The 27559-nt window shown below is 39.9% G+C and overlaps 1 protein-coding gene across 1 annotated transcript; it reads right to left on the bottom strand.

The window, feature by feature from the left end:
* Positions 1 to 1078: 1078 nt before the first annotated feature.
* Positions 1079 to 27552, bottom strand: SACM1L (SAC1 like phosphatidylinositide phosphatase). Its single transcript, XM_088521077.1, is given in 20 exon segments — positions 1079 to 1292; positions 2049 to 2106; positions 2731 to 2823; positions 2906 to 2999; positions 3419 to 3491; positions 3577 to 3646; positions 3876 to 4014; positions 6926 to 7024; positions 8734 to 8813; positions 8901 to 8969; positions 9442 to 9528; positions 9732 to 9817; positions 10322 to 10423; positions 13106 to 13139; positions 14288 to 14347; positions 16972 to 17121; positions 18187 to 18314; positions 20094 to 20168; positions 20489 to 20586; positions 27368 to 27552. Coding segments are annotated over 20 exon segments (1851 nt in total). The 5' UTR covers positions 27421 to 27552; the 3' UTR covers positions 1079 to 1089.
* Positions 27553 to 27559: the final 7 nt, after the last annotated feature.

Here is a 27559-nt window from a genome sequence, read left to right as displayed (position 1 = left end):
TCCTTGATTACTTATTTTTACACAGCTTGGAAGCACTAAGTTTAGAGACACACGTTTATTGTTAACCAGCACAAATTATTTTGCAGCTTAGCTTTTTTTTTTTTTTTCTTTAAAGATTGTGTTACAACATCATGCATGAAAAGCAAGCTGTTGCTCCCAAGTGCAAATGTGGAGTTCAGCCTAACACCTTCTCCTCAGGTTGCTACTCCTTCTTTCATAAATTATTTCAGCATAACCAAAAATATAGAAGCAGCTGACTAGCAAAACAATATCAAGTTCATATTTTACCTTGTGTGTTTTTTTTAAAAATAGCAGTGTACTTTGGACCATTACTATAAGGAGGTTTCAATAAACACTGCCAAGGAGTTTACATTCTTTGATTGCACTTACATCTTTAGAAGGAAGATTCTCTATCTTAACTTGCTAACTAATGAATCATCGTCTAAAGACTGCAGTCTTGAAACAGTGCAAGACACTCACAACTGCAGAAGCATCCAAATACACTGTCCTTTCACCCAAACAATGATTAGCAGAATATTGCATCAGTCCTCGGTAAGACAGGATTCAAGGTTTGCTTTAGAGGAGAAGCGTTAGGATTCACAATCCTTTATATTTAGTGAAAAATACATAAATATGCACAAAGGACTCTTTAACATGGACTTTAATTACAACCAATATAATCCAGCTGTAAATCTAAGAACATGTTATTGGTATGAAGTCATATTTGCTCAGAGAACATGATTAGACCCCTTTTCTACTGATATTTCAACATCTGGGTATATTAACAGGGGAAAGCTCTGTTTCTGCCAGAGATCAAGAATTAGATAAAGCTACCTAGGTGGCCTGTGAACTTATCCAGCCCATTTTTATCTTACAACATCCCAGATATCACAGAGTTGGTTTTTATCTTTGAATTATCCTGGTAAGTGTGGAGCCTCCTCCACTACCACGATATTCCCGAGACCACCACCACCAGGATGGCGGAATCCGATCTCAGGTGAAAGCTGCCACCAAAGACGACCGTTTACTTTCTCTCTGTGCTGTCAAGGATGAATGTTAAAAAGACCACTATCCGGTGTGGAAAGCAGGTCAGTAGAGACTCCAGGGGTGACTTGAGGAATCCTCTGCACCAAGCCGCTTTCCACACACACAAATTCAGTCCATCTTCTCTTTCTGGACCAGCTTGGGTGCATCTACAAAATCCTTGCCATTGTAGAGGATGATGGCAAAAGTTCCAAAGCTTGCACTTCCCCAGAACAGCACGTAGGCCAGTGTCTCAGTCCATGTATCACCTGCCAAGAGTTGATAAACTTTTGTTTGTTGTGTCTCATTAACGGTGAGAGCATTTTAGTGCAACAGCAAACAGTCCAAGCCCTCCCCATGTGGATCTGCCATCAGATGCAGTTGAAAGCATTTCCACAGATACTAAGGGCTTCTGCTACCCCATTTCATAAGTGCTTTCATTGATGTTGAAAAGCCCCAGCTATTTGTTCTCACCCCAGCATTCTGCTGCTTGCCACACTGAACTAAGAGCTCTTTCAACACAGCTACAGAGGTCACAGTCAAGTGTCTTTTGGCACTCAAGTAATAAAATTCAAGGCCAAGGCAAAAGGTGAGAGCTTCAGTTTCCAACACAGATCTAGGACATCTGTCAGACCAAGCCTATGCCTATCTGACTCATCTGGATTGCCCTTCTGTCCTGAATTAGGGAGATACTTGTAAAGGAGATTCATCCAGCCTATAGTAAAACTAGACATCCATCTTCGGTAGTTCGGGCAAGTTAAACTCAGTGTTTGGGCAATTAAGTCACACACCTAAATGACTCCTACTAAACTTTTGGCTTTATTTACTGTAGCACCTCATTTTTTTCCCCACATTCATGATGTAGTACTGCCCCTCAGCCTCCAGAGCCATGCTCAGACACATGTTAGTATGACTGAGAAACAGGCAAATACATACCAAATTGTTTAGTAAATGGCTGCTAGGAACTAACAAACCCAACATCCAAGCAAGCTATATTTATGAAGTTACACTAAGTGGTGACTTACCAGCCATTAGCAAACAGATAATGCACATAGAGAAAGCAACCACCATAATAATAGGCAACTGAAGAAAGAAAAAAAAAAAAAGATTACATGATATAATAGAACATATATTACTTAATATCCTTGAAGATTGGCAGCACTGCAAAAGCATTTGTCTTGTAATAAGGTGGCTTCAAGTATTGATGAACAAGTATAAAATTTCATATAACTCAGATTTACAAAGGAGTGTTCAGTAAGTTCAGAATTAAAAATGTATCTAAGACAGGGGGTGAACAAAAAAAACCCACAACAAAAAAACCCATCAAATAAATCTCTAATCCCCAACTCTGTTTCACTGCATGAGATACACAGCAGAGACAGAAGGAAAAAAAAATTCTTCTTATCTTCACAAGCTTCTTCTATTAGTCACCCTCAATGACTGTTTTCTTCTGCAGAACTTCTCCCTTTCCACTTGATGAAACAGATTTTTTTTTTAAAAAAAGCAAGCAGTTTTTCAATAGCTCAAGGACACTCCATTTTCTGTCAAGGGAACATTGTGGGTTTAGGCCTATAAACAGGTATCAGACACATAATCAGATTTTAGGAACACTTCATTGCTAAACAGGCAATTTCTTAGTCTTACTGAAGGGAGGGACTAAAAGGTTACATCTGTTTCTCCCAGCATGAACCAAGTCTCCATACTTACAGCTAAGAACTTCCAATCTTTCTTGACATGTAGAGGACTAGCAGGTTCTACTTCATCCACTGAGTAATTACCAAGAAAGAGATCAATAGCATCCTGGAGAAAAAAAGAGGAACAAATTGCAATGCACTGCAATATTAATCAAATATACTTCTCTGTAGTTAAAAGCCCAACCTACTTGTCTAAATCCATCAGAAAAGTTATTTTTGTAGTAACGTATTAATGAGTTCCAGCCATCCATAATTAAGCCCCACTGAGTTCTTTTCCCAGTTCTGTAAAAAGAAGTTTTGAAAAAAAAAATTAAAATTTTCTTCTTGAATGCACAATATTAGACTTATAACTCTGACTGATCAACAGTACCCCAAGTTTAATTATCCAGTGCTGCCTTGGCATTACTACCATACAGATTTACCACAAAAGTCATCTGAAACTACACTCCTCCCACAACACAAATATGTCTTGAACAGGCCCCACTACCCTGGTTTTATTTCCAATTGTCTTTCCCTCCCCTGCCTTTACAGGGAATAATACTGTTTTTCTGTAGGTTTTAGTCTCACATTTTACCAGCTGAGCTGGTACAAAACTAATTAACAGTCTGAGCCCAAAATAGATCTCTTCAGACATGAAGACTTAAAGAAATCCCCAAACGTACAAAAACCCAGAAAGCTTTTACAGGAAAGGTCTGACTTGCCTTGTGTAATCTGTCTTTAAGGCACCAGTTCCAGCATATTGTTTGGCACAAGCATTAGCATTATCAGCCCATGCTGTGAACAGGAAAGCATTAAGAGGAGATTAAGGAAGTTACGTACTCCATTTCATAAAAACTGTTTAACACAATAAACAACCTACCATTTTTGTAGATTTTCTCAAAGTCTGCTTGCTCTTCAATTCTCTGTCCAACATGTAGAACACCTAGTCTCTAGAACAGAAAGCATAGCACAGCTCACAACAAACTCAGTAGAAAAATGAATTATTTGCTTTCAAGAAGTTATATTTATCAAACTAGAATCTGGCCAATGGGTTTCAAATAAGACCATGAGCAATGGCAACTCAAAGATGCATGCCCTTGTTGAGGTCTTGAGTAACATTTCAATGCCAAGCAGAAAGCCTCAAGCCTCTTACAAGTTGCCAACCAGTCAAACACTCACCTGAAGCTGGGCTTGAAGGGATCGGCGCGCTAACAAGCTCTGAATCACATTAGTCCGATCGAGACAGTCCATGCAGTTACTACGGAATATTCCTTCCTGCTGAGTCACTATTTTACCATCAGAATCAACTAGAAAATAACTAACATACACAATCCATCTAAGTATTTGGATGTAACAGTGCATACAAAGTATACATTTTCACATGTATATATGCACTAGCAGCCAAAAGATGCATTCTCTTGAGCGTACGGTAAGTTACTGACCATGTTTTTGATCTGTGATGCCTCCTGGATTTTCGCTATCACTCCTTACCTCAAAGGAGCTAAAAAGCAACAGGATGCTAAGGACAGGTTCTCAAAACTATACTAACTATTGTTCTTTAAAGTAGCCTGCCAAACTGAACTATGTGACGAGGAAGGAAGACAGCCTCCCCTGCAGCATCACTGAATGATGTTTTTGGCTTCTGAGTTACCAAGATCAGAGAGTAATAGCAGAAGTAACCTGAGATTCACTTGGGCACCAGCTTTAGACCAGTCACCCCTGGACCTCACCTCACCCAGCCATATAGGTTGTTAGCCGTGATTCCTCCAGAAGGGTATTCAAGTCTTATAGGACAATCTGTTATTGCCACTTTTTAATATTTTTCCTGTTACAAGAACATGCAATGGATCAGATGCTCCCCCTACCACCACTTTGCTACTACTGCATACACTCATTATCACCTCTTTTTTTTTTTTTTTTTTTAAATCAGCTAAACCAGGCATTTCTACAGCAATACTGAAAACAGACCAAGTTTTAAATACCAAATTGCATGCATATTTTATGATACCAAAGCTAGTAAATGGAATAGGGAGATCAAGTTATTAGTTGATTATACAAAAGACACTAAACTGTCCTTGTCCTTCTACCACATTAAATTTAAGCCATTATATTTAAGAGTTCCAGTTACTTAAAGATTAACAGATCACACTCTAGAAAAAAAAAAAAGATACTTCATTATGTAGTTACAAACACCAACTTTGATCTAGTGCATCATCCACTGTCATTGTAGTCACTATATTGCATTTTAAAGCTAAAAAAAAAAAAAAGAAGTTATGCTAAGAAGTTATGCCAAGATCAAGAGCCTTAAAACAGTATATGCACTTGGATTAAACTTGTGTTAACAGGACCTGGTCTCCTTCTTGGCAAGGGAGCTTTGTTAAATCATGTTTTTTTAATGTTTAAGTGATTAAAGGAGATGATAACACCAACATAAAATTGATCCTCCCTCCTCTCCCAGGTTTCACCTAGAATTGACATGGAATACTATATAGTCCCACAAGTGGAGATTTCTGGTTAATAACCTAGTAAAGTGACATCTGTTATGACTCCTCTAAAATAAAATGACAAAGCATGCAAGTCAGCTCTCATTTCTGCCAAACCTTTTATACCCCAATTCAATCTTTAGCAAGTTCACTGCCTGAGGACTGCAGAGATTTTTACTCTCCTGTTCTTTATTTAAACAATGGCAAGACAAGGCAGGGTATAACCAACTTAATCTTGAAAGGGCACCTTTGGTTTTGACAAATCTCTAATTCTCATATCAAGAAAACTTAGTTCTGTTGTAAGTTTATAATGGCAGTGAACAAGTGATTCTCAGCAATCATTTCAAGAACTAAGGATCCTTGCCATATAGGAAACTTAAGTACTTATGTCTCCTTCAAAGTGCTCATAAGTCAGTTTATCCTGCTTTTGGGATTTTTTGGGGCTGCTTCTGATGGTAGGGAAGCCTGTATTCACTATTTGCAGGTAGCAGAGACCAAGAAGTGCTTAAAGCAACTCACAGGACTAAGCAAAAACTTCAGTTGATGTAGATATATTTATATATAGATAAACTAAATAAGTAAAAATAAACATGAGAGTTTGCTTCTTTGTGGATATCTTATGCTAGCAAGGTGCATTAAGAAGAGCGTCTCCAGCAGGTCGAGGGAGGTGATCCTGCCCCTCTACTCAGCCCTGGTGAGGCCACATCTGGAGTATTGTGTCCAGTTCTGGGCCCCACAGTACAAGAGGGATGTGGAGCTGCTGGAGAGAGTCCAGCGCAGGGCTACAAGGATGATCAGGGGCCTGGAACATCTGCCATCTGAGAGGGAGCTGGGCCTGTTCAGCCTGCAGAAGAGAAGGCTGAGAGGGATCTGATCAGTGTCTATAAGTACCTCAAGGGAGGCAATGAAGAGGATGCGGCTGGGCTGTTTTCACTGGTGGCCACCAACAGAACTAGAGGTAATGGCCACAAACTGAAGCATCAAAAGTTCCACAGGAACTTAAGGAAAAATTTCTTGACAGTGAGGGTGACAGAGCACTGGAACAGGCTGCCCAGAGAGGTTGTGGAGTCTCCTTCTCTGGGGATCTTCAAAACCCGCTTGGATGCAGTCCTGTGCCACGTGCTCTAGGTGACCCTGTGTGTGCAGGTGTTGCAGATAGTTAGGGAACGGCAGCCGGAAGATATCGTGCTGTGTGGAAAGATAGGGCCCCTAATAGCCAATAGCGTTTAGTTTATGATGTAAGCAGATGGATGTGACGTTGTAAACCTAGCTATATAACACCTTGTTACCCATCAATAAACGCCATTTGCCGTCCACCACATTGGTGTCAACTAGCTGATAGCCCGAGTGGCTTGGGGGTGGTCGCCGTGCCGTCCCTGAACCAGGTCGCTGCACCGTTTGAACTGCAACATGCAGGGGAAGTTGGACTAGATGATCTCTAGAGGTCCCTTCCAACCTTAAGCATTGTATGATTCTAAGGTTTGACACTACAAATGAAACCCAAGTGCTTGGCACCACACTGCAGAACAGTTTACTGCCACCAACATACAGAATTACTCTCAAATGAAAAACTGCCCCCTAAAGAGACCTGAAGCTGATGAAGAAAGTGTGCATACATCTGAAACTTTCACCTAAACTTTTACCAAAATACAAGGTTAGTTCTCAAGTTAAATACAGGGTCAATCAAGTGGTCTCACTTTAGTAGTTCAGAACTACTTGAAACCTATTGAACATCAACCACCTTACCTAAATTCATCTTGCTGTTCTGCCAATTGATCCATCAAAATTTGAAGTCGATCCCACCTCATTCGACTGCACTCTTTATGGAAGTCAAATGCTACATACCTATTGAGAGAAGCACTTTTAAGTTATAGACATATTTCAGTGAAGGTTAAAAAAAAAAAAAAAAAAAAAAAAAAAAAAAAAAAAAAAAAAGCACACACACGACAACAACAACAACACACCACACACACCCCAAACCAAACAAAGGAAAACCACACACAGAGCAAGCCCCCAGGGAAGAGCAATGAGGGGGGTGACAAAAACAAAGCCCCCCCCCACACATCCAGTTTAATCTCTGCCCCCCCCCCCCCTTTTTTTTTTTTTTTTTTTTTTTTAAACCAGCATTCTTCCATGCTCCCTTCCGAGGGGCTGCATCTTGGGCTTGTCAGTTCTCTTTCAAAAGATATGCAGGTGTTAACATGCAATATTCTCTGGCAGGCAGCATAGCCCCATTTGACTGTTCTATAGAAACTAGAGACAAGCTCTGCTTGAATGCCTGAGCTACTGCGCTGTAAGAAAACCCAACAGCTACTGACAGGGAACAAGATTTTAACAGCCAGTGAATTTCTGGTCAAAATGGCTCTGACAAATGGTGTCCAACTCAGCTTTTGTACACTCAGCAATTCACAGCAAGTGAAGTTCCTGAAGTATTAATAACCCCAAAGTTATTATTGGCCAAGCTTTCGAGACTATTTAAGGAAAGGTAGTAATATATGCATTGAAGACTCAATTAAGTTATTTGGCCCAGGAAGTAAATGCCATCAAAATGAACACCCACACATCCCCATACACCCCCACCCTTCCCATCATTCCCCTCCTTCCTCAAAAAAGGACTTTGGCAGCATTAACAAACATGTCAGTCCCATTTTAACATATACAGAGCAGCAAACACTATTTATAAAAACTCCAGAGCCTAGCAGAATTTTAGCATCTGTTTCCACTAGAAGGCTTTATAGCAGCGTCAGAGATGCACATAAACCTACAGGCTCTACACATCTTTAAGATCTCAATATCAGCCTAGAGATGAGGGTGGTAAAAGAACTCTCCTTATAAAAGGATCATATAGTTAAACAACCAGCCACACATCCCACATGCTTAAAGGTAGGATTTTCTCCTCAGACATGAGATCAGTGTAATAGTACCACACAACAAACTCGAGGAAAAGACAAAGAGCTATGGATCTGTGGGAGTTTAAGTCTCCCCATGGAAGTCAGGCAAAGCAAGCTGGTTGTAAACTGTGTACCACACTCAAGATTCCCATGAAAAGATGGAATTTCTCTTAAGTGTATTCCATCTTAAGCATATTCTCTCTTGGCCCAGTTATTCTGATGTGCCCACATTTAAGGTGCACACTTCTCTCCTCTCTAATCATTTCACCCACATTTAGCACTCCCTCACTAAAGCCAGCAATGAAACCATACCTTCTACCAGAAGGTAACCCAATGGGGCCCAATTTATCATCCCAAAATAGAGAGAATCACATCTTTCACAGCATACTATTATTGCTACACAGTATCACCAAGACCCTGGACATCCCTTCTTAATTCTGCCCATCTCTTGTTCACCCCATATTGTTTTCACAGGCGTACTTCCATTCAGCATAGAAACACTGAGGTAGGAGCATTGGTCATATGCAGGCTACTTCACAAAAAATAAAAGTTCTGAAACAAATAATGTATTTGTTCAAGGCCCTAAACCACTGCAAGCAGTTTCTGTGGGCGTCAGGCACAGGCTCCTTTTCACACAGGAAGGCAGCATTTCCTTTCACACACCTGACCATGCCATTTGCCATGCTGTTCACCATTTTTGCAAATGTTTGCTCAAGAGGCTTCTCTGAACCCTTCTGGTTCACCTGTGAGGGAAAAGAATGGATAGTATTACTTGCGAGCATGCTTGATTGATGCTTGAGCTTTCTCAACAAAAACATATGAAATCGTACCAAGTTAACAATCATTTGCTTCCCATAACTAATGATTTGAGAGTCAAAATGTCTTTGGAAACCATCCATCTAGAAAAAGAAAAAAAGAGGTGATGACACATTTATGCTACTGTTAAGACCTGCAATTTATAAGGAAATCTCTATAATGATCCTTCTGATGAAAAAGCACAGGCACTTCTCAACTACTTTTTTTTTTTAATTGTTTTTACTGTGCTAATACATTTCTACTTTCTATCCCCAAGCCCATTCAGTTCTGCATAAACAATCTGCATATGCTGAACACTGGGGAGCTACAAAGACTATTAAACAAGAACCAGAGAACTCATTCACACTTGCATTCTTCCCAGAATCTGAGCTCAAAAAAAAAAAAAAAAAAAAAAAAAAAAAAAAAAAAAGGGATACAAAGGTTTCTTCTTATTAAGCAATAGTAACAAAACTATTTAGTATTGCTAACTTTTATTCTCCTGATTACACATTGGCACCCTTTCACATCCACATAAACCCCAATTAAATCCCCAAAATGCAATGAACAGTCACATACGTGATTTACAGACTTGCTGATCTGTGGCTTTGGTTTATACTTGAGGTTTGGTCTTTGAGACCAGAAAAAAGGAATTGATCCACGGGTCTGCAAGAGAATGGAAATTGGTTTTATTTTTAATGGGCAATTGCTGTTTGTAAGATTTGTCTTTAAACTGCCTCATTTAGTTGGTAACCTCCCTTCTTGAATATACCTCAACAGGACCAACTCAGCACACTGCAAGAAGAAAGGTGGCCAATGAACCATTCAAAAAGCTTATGCCATCTTGCAGTCTATTACACCAATCTTACCTGAACAAATGATGCTTTGCTCCCCTTGTAATGCACAATTTGTTCTGTTTCCACAAAGTTAGCTGCATGTCCTTCTGAATCAATACCTGGGTAGGTAAAAGAAGGAAAGGGGCAAGGGTGGGGGCAGAAAGCTCTCATTACCCAGCTCACAGACTGGCTGGAGAAAAACAGGAGATCAGTAAAAAGTTTCCTACCCTTCCCTAGCAAGTACTCAAAAAAGCAAGAAAATACCATGTAGCTATCAGAAGATGATAAATTAACACAAAGTTTATCATGAGCCACACCAAATTTAATTTGATGTGCATACCTGCTTCAGCAAAAGGCCATAAATTTAAGAACATTGAAAATAACAGTCCTAGAAACTGAGTGGCTTCAATGCAAAATAAAACGAGTATTTTGACATCGAAGTAACCACATTTCAGTAGTAATGGTTTCTAGTATTTTCTTCAAAATGAGGACTTCTTGACACAAACTACTGTTGCAAGTATTTTCTGTTGAAATCATTATACCAGCAACCTCTCTTAAAGAGCGGCCACATATATGGATGGAATTTGCATTATTTTTAAATTAAAATCAATTTGCTCTCTTACCTCTTACATAGTAACGTACACCAGCCCTGAAACAGCTCCTTCTGGAAACAAGCAGCCAGTCAAAGCACTTTCCATTAATAGAACAAGAGTGCATAGTGATAACTGACGAATAACATGTTAAGAAAAACAAATGAACAAACTTAGTTTTAATATGTTTATATAAAAATATAAACAAAGAGGTAGAAAAGGTCAGAGAGCCAAATTATCACATTCAATTAAAACTAAAACATTTACCGTAGTTAAGGTAAACTTGCTTACAGTTAAGAGAAAGCAACTTCACCTTAGAACAACATAACACAAAAGACAAGGTACAAGGTCTGCCACTGACCACAACAGTAAAATTACTTCAATTTTTGACAGAACAGGACCCTGGAGAATATTATTCTAGTTTCAGGGTCCTATGCATTTCTTTAAAAGGACCAACTTGAGAAACTCTCTTCTGCACTATATCCAATCTCATTCATAACTTCTAATTAAACTACCTTAAGGAATTCTTGCCCCCACTGCCTTTTTTAAAAACAAAAAAAACCAAAAACACCACACTTTTCCCCTCTCCTTTAGCGTTTCAGAAGAAGGAATATCTTATACTGTTAAAATTTTGCTCTCGAGCACAACATACAACACATTTACAGATTCCAGGACTAGTACTAACAGAGACTGGGTTTCAAACCTTTACCCTAAGGGCAAGGACATGCATGAGGCTGCTTCTGGACCTTTTCTGCATAGTTTCCTTGCTTCCTCAAGGCTCATTATTTGCTTATCTCAAAACACAAACCTCTCATACACTCCTAAGAGGAACCCCTAATTTCTGCAGATCGAGTTCAGTCTGTGTATGCAGCCTCCACAGATTTGGAAGTTACCACAGGAGGCTAAGTAGGCTTTTCTGCTCACACTAGATATCCAGAACGGTGGCCCGTTCTTAGGGAAGAATTTCAATCAATGAGCAAGCAGAAATCATTAACAACCATTTTCACTTTTTAAGTTTTGCTCTTTCCAGCTTAAAAATACCTTAAACGGAAAAGCATTTATTAAGAATAATTTCAAGGAGCTTCCATCCTTTGTCCCCAACAGCCTAAATCTACAAATTTCAAGCAAGCACAAGACTGACATGAGTAATTTTGCAAGCTGCAGTACTGGCATCCTGCACTCTGTTCTGCAACAGGCCAAGAGACTTACTGTCCTATGGCTGGACGAAGCAAACAAAATGTATTTTCTTTAGAGTGGCACATTTTGTATTTTCTCCAACCCACAGTTCTCACAGCAGTTTCCTGCAGAATACTTAGGAACAAGATATTTCGTAGCAAGGCACCACTCTTTAGTTTACTACTATGCCAAGGAAGAAAGGAAAGGAGATCTTCCTTTTGGAATAATTCACTAGAATCTCAAACTCACTAGGAAAAATAATGCAAAAAAGGAAAACTACCAAAAAAGCCCCCAAAGTTGGAAATATTAATTTCTTCCCCCTCTTAAGCATTTGACTCTTCAAGACTGCAAGGGAATAGTTGGAAAAAAAGTCTGAAGCAAGGGAAGTGTTAAGCCTAAGTTTAGTCTTTCATTAGTGAAAGGCTTGGTCATCCCAAAAAGTCCACTATTTCCTCAGCACTGCAAGATCCAGACTCTAGCCCAGACAGTTGAACAAAATGTATTTAGTTTTATACTGAAATAACTACCAGTGGCACTACAGGTTAGGGCTCTTCGGCTCTAGCAGATTCATCACTAGAAAACCAGTCTCCTACAGATCTTGAGAATAGTTTATCTGAGGTACTTTGTTAGTATTTGAATTATAGCAATGCATACATTACTCACACTAATTATTTATGAAGGGAAATTAGGACAGAGGAAAGTGTTAATTACAGCCAACCAGTTGCTGATTGCAATCCACCCAGCCTCTCCCCTGCATGACTTACAGGATAAGAATGAGGTTGTTTTGACAGTTCCCTCTTCCCATCTTTCCTTGTCTCTCCACCTACTCCCACTACAGTTTCCATTATACTAAATCACAGGAAGGGCTAGAGGTTTTCCAGCACTAACAGCCCCACGAGAAGAACTGGTTGAGCCTGCACACCATTCTGTGGCCATTCCCAAGCTGCAGCCAAGAGCAGCACTGCACGAGTTGCTCCAAACTCAAGAGTTCTTGGGACTGACTTTGTGCAATCACTGCAAGAAGAGTAATGCATCCAGGGAGCCTCAGACCAGTATATACCCCTTCTCAAGAAGAGTAATGCATCCAGGGAGCCTCAGACCAGTATATACCCCTTCTCAAGTATCAACTCAGGAATGCTTTGCTAAAAAGGCTGTTAGCCAAGGCAAAGTGTTGGTGTGGCAAAAGCAACTTCCTAGCAGAAGTGTTCGAGGTGCCTTCAGCAGAACTCATCTTCCTATGCATCAAGAGGATCACTGACAGGCACTCTTAACTATTTGCCTTTATTTTAAATCTAAGGATTTTGATAATAATTGGTTGAATTATTTAGTGGTCAGTTAGTACAGGCTATTTAAGCTATTTATAAATTAAAAAATGCTGTATCTTTTAACCCTTTGAAAGGCAAGCATGCAAATCATGTCTGTGAGATCAAACAAATTAAGTCTTAAGAGTGGGAAAAAAAATTCAAATGAGTTAACAAGAAATACTCAGAGCTCACTTGCATGTTTTTCTTATGTGAACAAACTACAGCCTAACTCTGACATTACTCTGTTATAGGCACCAAATATAGTTTACTCTCATCAGCAACCTTTTTGCCTTAGGCTATCAAATTCAGCACTGAGTCTTACAACATAAAAGGATACATCCATGCATCACTGGTGTAGCAAACCTATGGATCTGAAACAAGAACACAGAACAGTTAAAATATTAGACACTTGTAGCCAAAAAGATATATAACCTAATTATGGTTTGTCTGCAAGTTGGTAGCTTTATATATTTGTTATCCTTCTTTAAGATGCAGTCATGCTCTCTGAGGAAAAAGGGTTCCCAGCATATTACCCAACCCTATGGGAGGAAATGGAGACAGTGAAATTCAGTTCAAGTGACCTTGGCAAAACAAGAGGCTGCTTTGTTCTACCCAAGGTATTTATTTTCCTGGAAACATACTAGATAAACCAGTACACACTGAAAGCCTTTTGGTATGGCTCTGCTGCATCATCTCAGCAGCACAATAAGCTGAATAACAGTTAGCAACATAAACCTTCAGTAGGAAGAATTCTTTGTGAATAATCCTCAAAATGCTTGTTCTACCAATCTGCCACACCTGAACAATGTGGTCTTTCAGTACAGTTTAAAGTTGTTCAATATCAGAAGTTAAAAAATTCCAAATCTGGTTATCTACAGCTGTTGCTACAGCAGGCTACCTTTAGTTAATATTAGGTCAGGTTTCCCCTCACATATGAGTTATCTCCATTTTCAGCTTCTACATTTTGCCTTTTATTTCTGTTTCTATTAACCACACTTGACTTGTCTCCCAGGAAGGTCTGTGTAGCACCATCCAAACCACGTACTCTGCAGCCAGCCCCCAGGCCTCTCCCTCCCTCCGAGGCCTGCATAGCAGCCCTTTGCTAATCTACATCACCACCTTCCAGAAGGAAGGAAAAAAAAAAAAAAAAAAAAAAAGTACAGCCCAGCATTTTGGAGCAGTGGTATCTAATGCAGTATGTCTGCTCAGGTCACTGAGACAGGAATAGAAACCGTGCACCATTCACTTGGAGAAACAATATCAGCAGAGCACCTTCAAATGCAGACACTTGCAAAGGGACAGCTTTGCCATGCACTGCTGAGGACACAGGTATATTAGAAAGTAACAGGCTGTCATGATGAACAGTTTTAATTTACATACACAGTGTTTTCATAATCTGACCTAGTTATTTCAGGTAACAAAAATTTGGCATGAAATAGAGAATTATAGGACAGTGTTGTATGTTTGTAGCATAAAGTATATCCACGGTGTATCAGTATAATCACTGCAGGGAGATTACCTCAGGTTGAGCAGCAAATTCTCTAAGAAGATGCCCATTCCAAACAAACCGTGGATCTGCCTGCAAAAAGAAAAAAGCTCTCAGAGGCTTTAAGCTCTGTTCAATTTAACATAAACATTTATAGCACCCTTGTACTAAGGCAAGTCTAGGGGAGCAGGTATACTCTGAAGTGGAACACTCCTGTATCAGTACATTTCAAATATCCTTTTTACTTTTACTTTTTTGATATTTTAGTTGAGGCTAATTCCCTCTAATCTTTAAGGAGCTGCTTGACCTCAGACATGCTAAGCCATTTACAATTCAGCTGCAACAGAACATCCAAATATCTGCCTTAAGTTAATTTTTGATCATTTTGTCAAGCCATGTTAAGAACAACCGCAATGTAACATTCCTAAAACAGATAAAAGGTAAAGACAGAACCATGTTCAAAAGCAATAATCATCAATTAAGAACCAGAAGTTAAAATACTACTCATAGTTGAAGAAAAACAAACAAACAAACAAAAAAAAACACACACCCACTTAAACAATCACATAAACCGTCCTTCTTAACTCTCTATTTCCTATTACAAATTCCCCTTAAGGTCTCAAACAAGACTCTGAGCACATTCCAAAGAGCTACCAGGTTAGTCACAAAGTGACAGTCTCTGTAGACTGCAATGAGAACTACAGAGAGGTGGCATAAATCTCATGACATGAGACAGGAAGATGATCCATTCACTCCAAGCAGGTTAATTCAAACTCAGTGTTGGAACAATCCTATGTTTAAACAGGAAACAAACATCTCCTAGAAGTCACACACCTTTTTTGATTTTTTTTTGTTTGTTTTAACAACCTCCCTCCCAAAAGGCAATCAAACAGGAAGAGAACTACTTGTCATGTGGATGAGTCTATGCTAACATAACATGATCTCTTCTGCCTCATGTCCTGAGGAATGCTTGTTATCTTGGATAATGGATTGCCCTAAAACAGCTTTTGGACCAAGTAGTCTGGGTCTGTCCACTGGCTTCATTACAGGCAAATCATATTGCAGGTTGGCTCTGAACTAGTTGAAGGACCTCACGTGACACTTTGTAGACCTGTGGCAGCACTGTTTCCTTCTACCACTCCCATCAAGAACAAACCCTAAACCAAACTTCTCTTGCATCAGTGGAGATTCCCCAGAATTACTATCAACCTTTTGTTCTGCCACTATACTGGTCCAACAGGAACACAAAGTTACATTTAAGTGGTTCTAACTAATAAACACATCTACTAACCTAAAAACGAGCCTCCTTTTTGTTATGGTTGGTCTTTCAAACAGCTGTCCTGAAGAGCCAGTTTAAAGGAAACTTCAGTGTCAGGAACTGCTCTCTCTGGCAATAGCACAAGAGGTGCTGATAATGCAAAACAGTTCCCCAGTATAGACTAAGGAAAAAGTAATTTTAAAAAAGCTTAGAAGAAAAGCTGCACTACTCCCTCAGTTTAGGTAGTCTCATTAACTAAGAGATAAAGTCCTGACAACTTTAGTCATCTCTTTGGCAAAGAATGAGAGTACACTCTTCACTTTTAGGGTTTCAATACTTTGGTGTCTATGCAATTCCAGCCTTATTCGTGTCACAGGTTCAGTTATTTACCAGAACAAGGATACTAGCACTCTAAAGCACAGGAGTGGTGAATTTGAGTTTGACTATGTGGTTCTGTTTAAGATGATAGTATAATAAATTCATATGTCAAAAATAAGGAAAAAGCACAGTTTAGAATGCAACATTTGAGGGCCCAAACCCATGGACCCACAGGTCTAAAGAAAAACAAAATATTTTGAAAGAGAATAAAACTCAAGAGATTTATTCCACCTCAAGAAAGAACATGACATTCCTAAATTTGGGGTAGATGAGAATAGAGAGGAAACTCCCCACTCTCGTTTTTGTTAGAATTAGAAACATTTAATATTGAGAGGCAGGATTTTTTTTTCCTTCCTCTTCAGCTTCAATCAAAGCAACCTTTTCAGACAAGTGTTCTGAGTTGCCTGATCTAGAGTTTGCAATCCTTCTAAACAGGTTTCTGGAACTTGTCACTGCTACTAAGCTGCGGGACTGAGGAAGGGCAGGCTAGTATATTCAGTCATAATCTCCAACCCACTAGGCAGGAAAAGTGCAGTACTGAGGAAGTGTCCGTGCTGGAGAACAGACTAGCTAGTTCCAACCTCACTCTAAGCAAATAAGGAAGCAAACTCAAACAGCAGCTTGACTCAGTCTACTTTGCACACTTGCTGGGTTGCTTCCTTTCCTCTTGTGGTCACCTTCTTTTTTTCAGAGAACCACCCGACTACAGGTGGATTGACAAGATCACAGAGACAGTGTAATTACACAGATCAGGAATACAGTGCTACTAATTATAATGATTTGCATCTAAGCAACAAATGTAAATCCGTTTGACTAATTTAACTTAATCATTAAAACAGCAAAACCTTTTCTAGCTTAGAGGGCTACAAATTCCTAATAAATAAAGTAGAAGTTTTGAGCTGAGGGTACTAGGAACACAACTTTCACCAATATCATTCTAAGCCTTGTATGAAGCTTTCTTCAGTTGGTGATCACTTGTTTTGACACCATTTAAACATCAGCTGCATAAACTAAACTTGTATCACAAGGAATTGGATGACAACGAGTTAGACAAGGATAGAGAGCAAAATGAAATCCTTACCCTCTCTAGGAGGCTCATTTCCTGGAACTCAGGGCTGGTGTTTGCTAACCGTTGCAGAGTGTGAGTTAGGTCATAGGTGGTCGAGAAGTAAAATCCATCCACACTCAAGACATGACTAATCATTGATAGAAACACCTTATTGTCCTGCAACTGTTGGGAAGAACAAGAGAGGGGTGGGTGGGAAGAAACAACTCATTTATTAATGCTCATTTATTCATTAAAAGCTTTTTTTTTTTTTTAATTGATGATCTGAACTTTGCTGGTGCTGCTGCTGGAACACATAGAGCATTCAGAGTATAAGGAGGAAAGCAAGAGACTAACAGTGCACTTAACTTGTTGCTACCAGGCTTGCTTAGCTTTTTTTATAGTACAGTAGAGAGGAGACAACAGTGCTCCTCTGACAGGTACCTCAGACTGAGCTACTAGAGCTAGTGAGATTAAACTGCTATTAGGGACTGCCCAGCAAAAAGGAAGCCATCATTTGCTTGAAAGCCATTCAGCCCGAGAAAAAAAAAAATGCCTTTAGCTTCACTGCTCTGGCACCCTTGACTGCTCTGTATCAACCTATAACACACTTGATTTTACATAAAACTTGATCCTTTTCCTCCCACTCAACCCAATTTGTCCCAGCTTGGCAAGTATGTAATAGATACTTAAAACAGCCCCTAAAAAACATCTGTCCTGCTATAAACAGTAAAATCATGAGGGAGAAAAAACAAATAAACAACAAAAAAACCAATAGGAACAGGGGCAGTGATTTTGTGGACTGGCTCAGGAACATGACTTTGCAACATACCGTGCAGAAAGCAACACTAGGACACCTCTAAATATACAGGGCAAGCAAAGCCTCAGGAGGAAAAACAACATCAGATTTCAGGACAAGAGATACAGCAAGACTGTCTGCTTATTCCCTCACCATATGATCTTAAAAGGAGGAAGAACGCAACATGCACTTCAAACTCAAGGTGGCCAATATTTTAAATTGCATGATGTTGTCTGTTGTCCTCAATTATGTAACTTTTCACACATTTATACCTGAATATTATGTCAATTAGAGATGAAAGTATAGTTCACACATCCTTAAAGTTTCATCATCAAATTAGGTCTGAGTGATGAAGACTAACGCAAGAAACCAGAAAGGCGGTGGGGGGAGGACACACAAAGAGTGGGGGGGAAAAAAGTGAAATCTCTTCCTGTCAATCAATCCACTCTTACCTGAATATCAGTTAAGTGCAGCATGGTCTTTTTGTAGGAGAGGATGTCAAAGTCCGTTGCTTTCCAGATCACATGACTGAATATCTCACCTACTTTTTTCTTTTTTGTTATTACAATGAGATATGTGCCTGTAAAACAAAGTTGAAAAATATTAAAAGTATATAAATATGTGCACATTAAGAAAAGCATCTAAAACCATCCCAGGACACTCAAAGCAATACGAAACAAAAGTTTCTTTAAATTTCACCCTCCATTGCAGGCAGGGGAAGGTGGGAAAAGGGGTGGGCAGGAAGAGAGTACAAAGTGTCACTGTCTTTTTTAATTTTAAGTCCTGGTTTTGTAGCATTTACTTGGGTAGAGTCTTCAAGCACTTAAAATGTGAGATGAGAAGATCATGGAGCATTCTTAAATATTGTTTGTGCTTACCAATGTAAAGAAATCAGACACCTTATTAAAAGGCAGCACATTATGTCCACAACTATATCATAAAGATGTTGCATAAATAGGTATATTGAATCAACGTGACTTTTCAATATTGTCGTTTCCTATCTGGGTAGATAGCACTTGATTAGAGATTCCAAACACTGAAGATACTACTTCAGCATTTTTCCCTCTAATGCTATTATAGGAAAACAGCGTTCAACTTTTTTTAAAGATACTTTATTAGATACAGAATCCATTTTATTAACAGATGGCAGTGAGTTGCCTAACATTGCAGAGCTGAACATTAACCTAAACACTATTTATATTTAGTTGACAACTATACATTAAAAATAGCGTAAGACAGTTGGAGTGGGGAATTGGGGCCAGAGGGAAGGAAGAAACAGGACACTGAAGAAGTTGCATACTTTGGTACCACATCCAGTTACATGAATAAAATTCATTACCAAACCTGTAAACTGTGAAAAATGCACTTCAAGGAAGGGGGCTTTTAAAATAACCAAGGCTAGTCGACTGCTTCAGACAAAGATATCCATTAAAAGCCTTTGCTCTGCAGTAACTAGAATTCCCAATTAGGATATGAACATATAAGGTTTGGCAATTTAAGATCCTGTCAGAAGTCAGTGCATTTAACACTGTGGTATTTTGCTTTGGTTTCATTAATTTCATGAACTTAAATCCTTCCTGTGTATGGAAACTTTTATTTAATGTGTACATTCCTATTGCATCAGCTTCCAGACAACTTTTGTCTCAAATTCTTAAGTCTGTATGTCTAGCCACATTTTTTTTTAAACATATACCAACATTCAAAGTCTAAAAAACCCATGACAGTATGCATCAGGTTTTCAGGTTTAACTGTGGCAGTGCCTGCTCGCATCCAATTCAGACATCACTATGGAATATTTTAAAGAGTGCACAGCTTGTTCTTGCCTCACCTCGTAACTCCCTAGAAGTTGGGATTTGGTTTGTCCTTTTTTTCTGCTGCCTCCTCTCCAAGTGTTGAATTTACTCCATACTGGGAGAATCATTCTAACACAGCCATTACTTAAATGGCTGCATGCAGTGGTCTATCACCCTGCTTCTCCCAGCTACTTGTGTACCAACATTATTGATTTGAGGTCAAACAAAAAACCCAACACTTCATGTTATATCAAATTCTGCAGCTGAGATGAACACAGCTAAAGAGCAGGCAGATGAAAGTGTTTGTGCACATTTGAAATACATTCTTTAAAATGTAGCAAGCCGAGGATTTACTCTACCTTTGAACATGCTTATGATAGACATGAACATCCATGATTAACTATGTTTTGATACCTTCATCCTGTAGCAGCCACAAAGAAAGTCTATAAAATGATCAAACTGAACAAAGCACAACCTCAGGTACCCTGCAAAGACTATTTTTGGTTTTAAATTCTCTAGCAATACATTCTGCTAAAATAGTTTAAGAGCAGTTTTGCTTTCCTTACCTGCTACCAATCGGATTGTACCCAAAATACCATATATAGGCCTTGTAACAGCTGAAGGGGGAATATCTTTCTTAACTGAAAAGAAAGAGGAAAAGTCAGAATGTTTCTTCCATGACTGTCACAAAACTATCACACAGTGGGCTGGTCAAGCCACAGGCAAGCATAAACCCCCTTCCTACCCACAAGATCAATTCTACAATGAAAAGCTTTACAAATAAGCCTTTGCCACATTAAAGGCAAAGCACTATTTTAAAAACAAAGAGCAATTCAGGAAAACAACTTCTCTATCTTAACACCAATTTTGTCTTTGAAGAACCTCTGGGACTGCCTGGAGTAAAATAGTAGATGAAGGAACTCAAGAGGCCTATCTTGAGGAGCACTGGTGAGGAGAGTACCTGTGAGAGTGACTTCAGTGGAGACTCTGTCAATAGCAAGTACATCATCAGCTCCGTCATCACAAGCTTCCACATAGAATTTCTCTGGCGTTATGTGCCTGTAACAGAACATATAGGAGAGAAAAAAAAATTTAGCCACACTTACTTTTGATTTATTGTTTTATATTTAGGTTCTTTAGCAGCTTCAGACAAAGCAATCAATTTTAAACCTCATTTGGGCTCTAAAAATAAATAAATCATTCTCACTTGGTTCCTACCCCACAGTCAGTGACTGGGACAGAGCATAATAGAACCAATGAAACTAATCAGTTATTGTAACGTCCACAGCTGTCTTAATTCTAAACCTTGTTTAGGACACTAGAAAGACATGGCACTGAATTCACATATAAACTATTTCCTTTAAAATGAGCATTTAATGATGCAGTGAAATACACCACGTAATTCATGTAAATTTGAAAAAAGTCACCTCAGAAGTCCAATAATCCAAAAATCAAGTTAGAGATTTTTGTTCTAAATTAAACAAACCCACACTTCTCATACAACAGAAATTAAGAATCACATTCCAGATAGAAGTCTGTCTTTATTTTTTTCCCCTCCCCTCTAAAAGACATTTGAAGGGATGAAAACATCTGCTTCACTTTAGAGAAAGTTTCAAGTCACAGACAAATTTACTGAAGCACATGTCTCAACACTACCATTCCCCAGAGTTGTTGGCTAGGCCTGTCCACATCACCTAACACAGCAGACCAACAGTGACATCCTGTTCAGACTTCATAACCATCTTCCCTCAGAAACACTGTACACAGTACAGCATAACTGTAAAATAAAGCAGTTTTCAGAAGTATCCTTTATTAAAAATATGCCAGTTGAGATACTAGCAAGAATCTGACCAGTTATACTTGTGCAGCTTATACAGTTGCTTTGCAAAACTAGCTTGTTACCACACATAAAATGCTTAAAAAGAGTGGTCTGAACTACCCAGCGATTTTTCTCATCTTAAGGCTTGACCTAAGATGGGGGGGAAGTAACAGTTTTAAGACATGTTACTCTTTCTGCAGGATAGGAAATATTTTTAGGCTCCTTCTCCTTACACAGCTCTTGCATTTTTAAAATGTTTTTGTATTTCTCTCTAAATCAGTTCACTGAAGTAGAATCATTGAATAATTTAAGTCAGAGGGGACCTCTGAAAGGGATCTAAAAGGGCTCCTAACAGCTCTAGCCTTCCCCACACTCAAAGAAAAGAAAAAAAGGAAAAAACCTCCACACACCACAAACACATACACTAAACACAACTTGAAAAATAAATCACGTTTCTCATGTTTTGACCATCCTCAGGGATTGGAATTTTATAACCCCTCTGGGCAACCGGAGAAAAGTCAGAGAAGACCAAGTGCTGAACTAGAGGAAAATAAAAGCAAACTGCAGAGCAATCTGAAGTATTCAGGGAACAGCTACCCAATTTCTTCATAGGAAAGTAAGTCTATCTGTTCTAAAATGGACAATATATACCAAGTGGTATGGACAGTATGCACCTTGCATGACATCATTCTAGGCACTTCATATGTGAAGTATTAAAGTCTATTGTATTCTAAACTAAAAACACTGGAGCAAGAAACAGAAATAAGAAGCAGGTCGAGGGAGGTGATCCTGCCCCTCTACTCAGCCCTGGTGAGGCTGCATCTGGAGTATTGTCCAGTTCTGGGCTCCACAGTACAAGAGGGATGTGGAGCTGCTGGAGAGAGTCCAGCGCAGGGCCACAAGGATGATCAGGGGCCTGGAACATCTGCCCCATGAGGAGAGGCTGAGGGAGCTGGGCCTGTTCAGCCTGGAGAAGAGAAGGCCGAGAGGGGACCTGATCAGTGTCTATAAGTACCTCAAGGGAGGCGGTGAAGAGGATGGGGCCAGCCTCTTTCCAGTGGTGGCCACTGACAGAACTAGAGGTAATGGCCACAAACTGAAGCATCAAAAGTTCCACAGGAACTTAAGGAAACATTTCTTAACAGTGAGGGTGACAGAGCACTGGAACAGGCTGCCCAGAGAGGTTGTGGAGTCTCCTTCTCTGGAGATCTTCAAAACTCACTTGGATGCAGTCCTGTGCCACGTGCTCTAGGTGACCCTGCGTGTGCAGGGGGGTTGGACTAGATGATCTCTAGAGGTCCCTTCCAACCTTAAGCATTCTATGATCCTATGAAATATGAAGTTCCTTGAATGACAGAGTTTTAACAACAACAAAAAAGCCATGATTTTCTTACTTCACCTTCATTGAATTTGGTTTTGATGAAGTGCAGAAATCAGGGTGCCAGGCAAAGAAGCTGAGGAATGTAAGCAAGTAGTTCTAAGTTGGAATCACAATGAAAAAAAAATCTCTACATGCCATCTCATAAGCACACCAAGCTGAAAAGCCCAAAGCCAGCAAAAGAATTAAATCCTTGGTTAAAAATAATAATAATAATAAAATTGAATTTCAAAAATGGAGTAAAGCTCGTTAAAAAAATTCTTAGCCTTCTTAGCCCTTACATCCTTAGCCTAAATACTTACAGGTTCTCTCAAATTATGGTTGAGGAAGAAGCCAAGAAGGCAGGAAGCTTCAGTCCAAAAGCTGATTTAAAGACTTATGAACTACAAAACTAAGCTTGTAGTCTCATGTTCTTTGAGTTGCCCCTTCCAATCTTAAGTTTGCTTTAATTAGGATGATCAAGTCTGATTTGTCTTTCAAGAGGGATGCTGGGCAGTCCCTGCAAGAATGCTGGTTCTCCCTTGACTCCATTCAGAACCAAGTACAGATGTACCGTACAGATATATTAAAACAATCTCAGCTCTGTAAGATAAGCGCACATTATAAGATGTTAAAATGCTGAAAGAGGAATAATTCAGTCATAGGGAATTTGTGGTCAAAATGATTCTGTTTTTACTGGAACAGGGAATGGATGAAAGTCCAAATGCTAGATTACATCAAAAAATAAGACCACTTGAGAGTCTTCTAGGGACCTATACTCCATGACTATTCTTGAAGTCAGCTCTCATATACCAATACACACTATATTCAACTCCTGTTTAACTATTTCATGTTCAAGCCTGCATTCTTCTCAGCTATGCTGTTACTGCTGCCTTCAACCAACCAAGCATCCAGAACTCTTCCCAGCAATACCTGCTTCCAGCACAGCTCACCATAAAACCTGCAAAAATGAGATCCTCATTTAGGTACCTTAAAAAATTGATAACCGCTATCATGGGCTACTTCTCAGTGTTGGTGAAGAGAGATAAACGAAGATATTTATCATCAATAGAATTTAGGATACTTTAGAAGAGGAAAGGCACTAGATGTGAACTTTTTGGATGCAACACATCTCATATTCTAAGGGTGACTTGCAGCTCATAATAAAAATAAATAAAAACCCTCTCCCTTTAGAAGCCTATAGATTGTTGCCAACTCACTCAGATTTAGTTCTTACAGTTCAAAGTTAACAGCAAGTATCTGCAAGTGATTTAAAGAAGACCTAGAAGGAAATGAAGACAGTTAGACATCTGGCATTAGTCTGAACTATATATATATATATATATATATATATAAAATATATATGTATGTATGTATGTATTTTAATAAGTGGTTCTTTTTCATTCTTTCAGCTTATGCTTCTGAAGAAGCGGTTAAAAAGAAAGCCTATATAAAGAGTGCACAGAGGCTACAATTAGAAGGTGTCTTCAACAGTTTTGCCCTCAAGGCAAAAAGAACATTCAGCAAAATTGCTACTAAAATTAGACCTTTTGGTTTATTCCCCTAGTTCAAGCACCCTTGTGAATCACTCCGGGCACTGACATGTGAGAGTACATCTAGTGCTGCAGTCATTCCTGCCTCAAGTCCTCGTTTATATGCAGGACGTTTCTATCATTTTTAGCAAGTATGGCACATTTGCAGAGTGTAGGTCCTGTGACAAGAGTACCTTCTCCCCCAGACTTACTAGACATTTTGAAAATAAAGGAAGGAGTTTCACAGCTTTGGCATCTGATTTTCTTAGTAGCTATTTGTACTACCAACAGTTCCTTATCCTTCATCGTGAAATTCAGGTTTCTCTATATTCCTGTGCTGCAATAGAAGTGAACATAGGAAGTCTTGCCACCTCAAAACTTGTGTGTTAAAGTTTATGATTTTCTAATAAAAATGTGGGTTTTTTTTAAAAAAAGAAAAAAGATAGCTGCTTTCTAGGATCTCCTTTTCTTTAATCATAATAGCAAGAGTTATCACATTTAATAATTCAAGTAAAAAGACCACTTTAATGAAACAAAAAAGAAAAGAAACAAGCAACAACAACAACAAAAAAACACATTGCTTTCTGACATAAATGAAAAATCAAGACAGCCAAAGAGAAGGAAAAAAAAGGCGGGGGAAAAAAACAAAACAAAAAACCACACATGCATACACTACTTGCTTAGACCAGTTATAGTCTCAGCTTCATTTAAAGTTGAGCAAGATACTCTTAGCTTATGCATTTATTTTGAAGTTTGCTTTAGTTATAAAATAATACTGCACATTATGAAGAGGAAGCAGAGCTGCATCCCATGCTTTCATTAGGCTGATCTTACAAAAAAAAAATCCTATTTTCAGATGGAAGAGAACCCATCATGCTCTAATAGCAACTAAAGATAGTACTTCACTCAATAGCTCTTAAGGCTTATAGACCTCAACAGCCAAATCTTACTTCAGAAATTGATTATTTCACCATAAATACTTAACATTACTCTGATACAGGAAGCTCTTTGACGCCAGCCTCCGAGTGCTGCAATAAAGCAGACCAAAAACACACATACTGTGCTGCAGAGCCACACACTTGCAGAGCTCAAGATACCAGAGGGGTCTAAAGCAAGATGGAGGAGAGATGTCACTGTATGCAGTAGCCCCAGCTGGGTGTTAAGTAACAGCACTAACACTGTGTTTCAACACTCCGGAGATTCCAGATTTTCTAGGTGAGCAGGTGCTCTAATTTTATACCTACAGTACATATTACTCCTTGAGGAGAAAGAGCTCAAGGAACTGGAATATTTCCCATGGAGTAATAGTTGATGTACGGAGGAGAATGGGATTACAATCTCCTGTTAAATTATTTGAGTATTGGAAACGCCATTTAAGAGACAGTCATCATTAAAAGACATATTTTAGTAATAAAGAGTTAATTTAAATGGCAAGGGATTTACTGCCTAAGTTATGCCCTCTTCAGCCAAAGGGCCCAAATTCATCACAGGAGGCACTTGGACTAAGCAGACCAGGTGCCCAAACCCTGAAAACTTTTATTAATAAATAAATGAGTAGTAATAAAAACAAGTTTTCATCCAGCAGCTGCTAATGCTTGATCTGTACTTTCTCACAACACAAGTGCTGCAATAGGAGATGGGAGTTAGGTTTGAAGCATAGCTAGTGTCAAAGTGTCACAGGATAGTCAGAAGGCTGCAGGATCTGTAAGACAAGGTCTTTGGCACTCAAGAAGGAAAAATAACCTCTAGCAAGCCAAACCAGCAGCCAAGTTTCTCTATTTTGCAAAGAGCGTGGACAATCAGTTTTTCCAGATTATTTGGATTGCTCAGCTTCACTGCCATCTACCAGCTCATTAGCTACTTGCGAGAGTGACGCGAGTCCCAGAATCCTCCCCCTGCAAGGAGGGCCACACACTGCTCATACCACTCCCACAACGCTCAAGTGCCTCCTTCTCTCCTCCCTGCACGAGACCACAAGCTCAGCTTAAAGAGTGACCAATATGGTTTATGTGACAAGAAAAGTGTCTGCAAAGCAGGCAAGAACCTCTCAGCCACCCTTAGCTGTCAGTAACATTCAGTCACCTCCAATGTCTGTACATCCTGACATAGCTACTAATCAAAGTAAGAAGCCCAGCGATCACTAGGCAGGTAACAGCTCTATGACAGCCTGCTTATACAGATATCCAAAGTGAAATCCACGTGCTTGCTCCAAAACAAAAAACAAGTATTGAATGAAATTTAACACAGCGCTAGTTACAGGCTTAAAAACCACTATCAGATGCTGATGCCTCAAAATGGCATCAATTATGGAGTTTCATGCTCGTATTTGGAGGTGGAAAAGCACAGAAATACCTTTAGGACACACAAGGACACTGGCTTAGAATAGCCCTGAACAACATGAACGGTTTCATGCCCAGAGGACTTATTTTCCACCCCCCCAGAAGCTTGAACCGCACAGTGTGAAGGCCTGTAAAGGAAGCACCTTCTTGGTTTCAGCCTAGTATTGCATTGCTTATGCAATTTCCTTTGCTGTACAAAAGGCATCAAGCAGTATCTGGGATATGCATGTTCAGAGAGTTGAGTTCTCTCCTGAAGATGCTAGCCTTATACTAAAGAAGCAAAGCCAAAAAAAAAAAAAAAACACAAAAGGTTAGAAGAACTCATGGAAGAGTCATGCTGAGTGATGCATGGGAGTCCCCCGAATTATTTATGTTGATGAGATCTGATTAACTGGCATGAAAATTACTACTAGACACTGACAGGCGAGTAGCCTTAAAAAGCCTGCTGCTGGCAGGAGGCACTGCAACATGCAGTGCTCGAACCTTTCTGCATGAGGAGCCCGTTTTTTAAGAAAGTTAAATATATTAAAAAAAAATAAAGAAAAAAAAAAAAAAAGAAGGCGGAGGACACGGAGCGAGCGGGAGCGCGCCCAGAGCCAAAGTCCTCCCCCCGCCCTCCCTGCCGCGCGGGCAGCGCCGCGGCCCGGCCCTCGCCGCAGACCCAGGAAGCGGCGCGAGGCGGCAGCCCCAACGGCAGCCCCAACGGCCGCCGCCCCTCGGGCCAGGCGGGTCACGGCAGTGACAGAGCCGCCGCCCCCCCGCCCCTTCCCCGCTCCCGCCGCAGGTCGCTCACAGCTTGAGGCTGCCGTAGGCGGCCGCTGCCGCCGCTGCCGCCGCCGCCGCCATCCGTCCGTGCGCGCGGGCTCCGCGCGGGCGCTGCGGGCGCCGCTCCGCGTCTCGCTCGGCCCCGCCGCTCTGAGGCGCCCCTCGCGCAGCCCGGCCCTACGGGACGGCTCCCCGCGCAGGACAAACCTCCTCGCGCGCA

Source organism: Tinamus guttatus, unplaced genomic scaffold (assembly GCF_059628265.1).
Source record: "Tinamus guttatus ecotype Peru unplaced genomic scaffold, ASM5962826v1 Tinamus_guttatus_pri_ptg000115l, whole genome shotgun sequence".
NCBI lineage: Eukaryota > Metazoa > Chordata > Aves > Tinamiformes > Tinamidae > Tinamus > Tinamus guttatus.
This window is presented reverse-complemented; position numbering and strand designations above follow the sequence as displayed.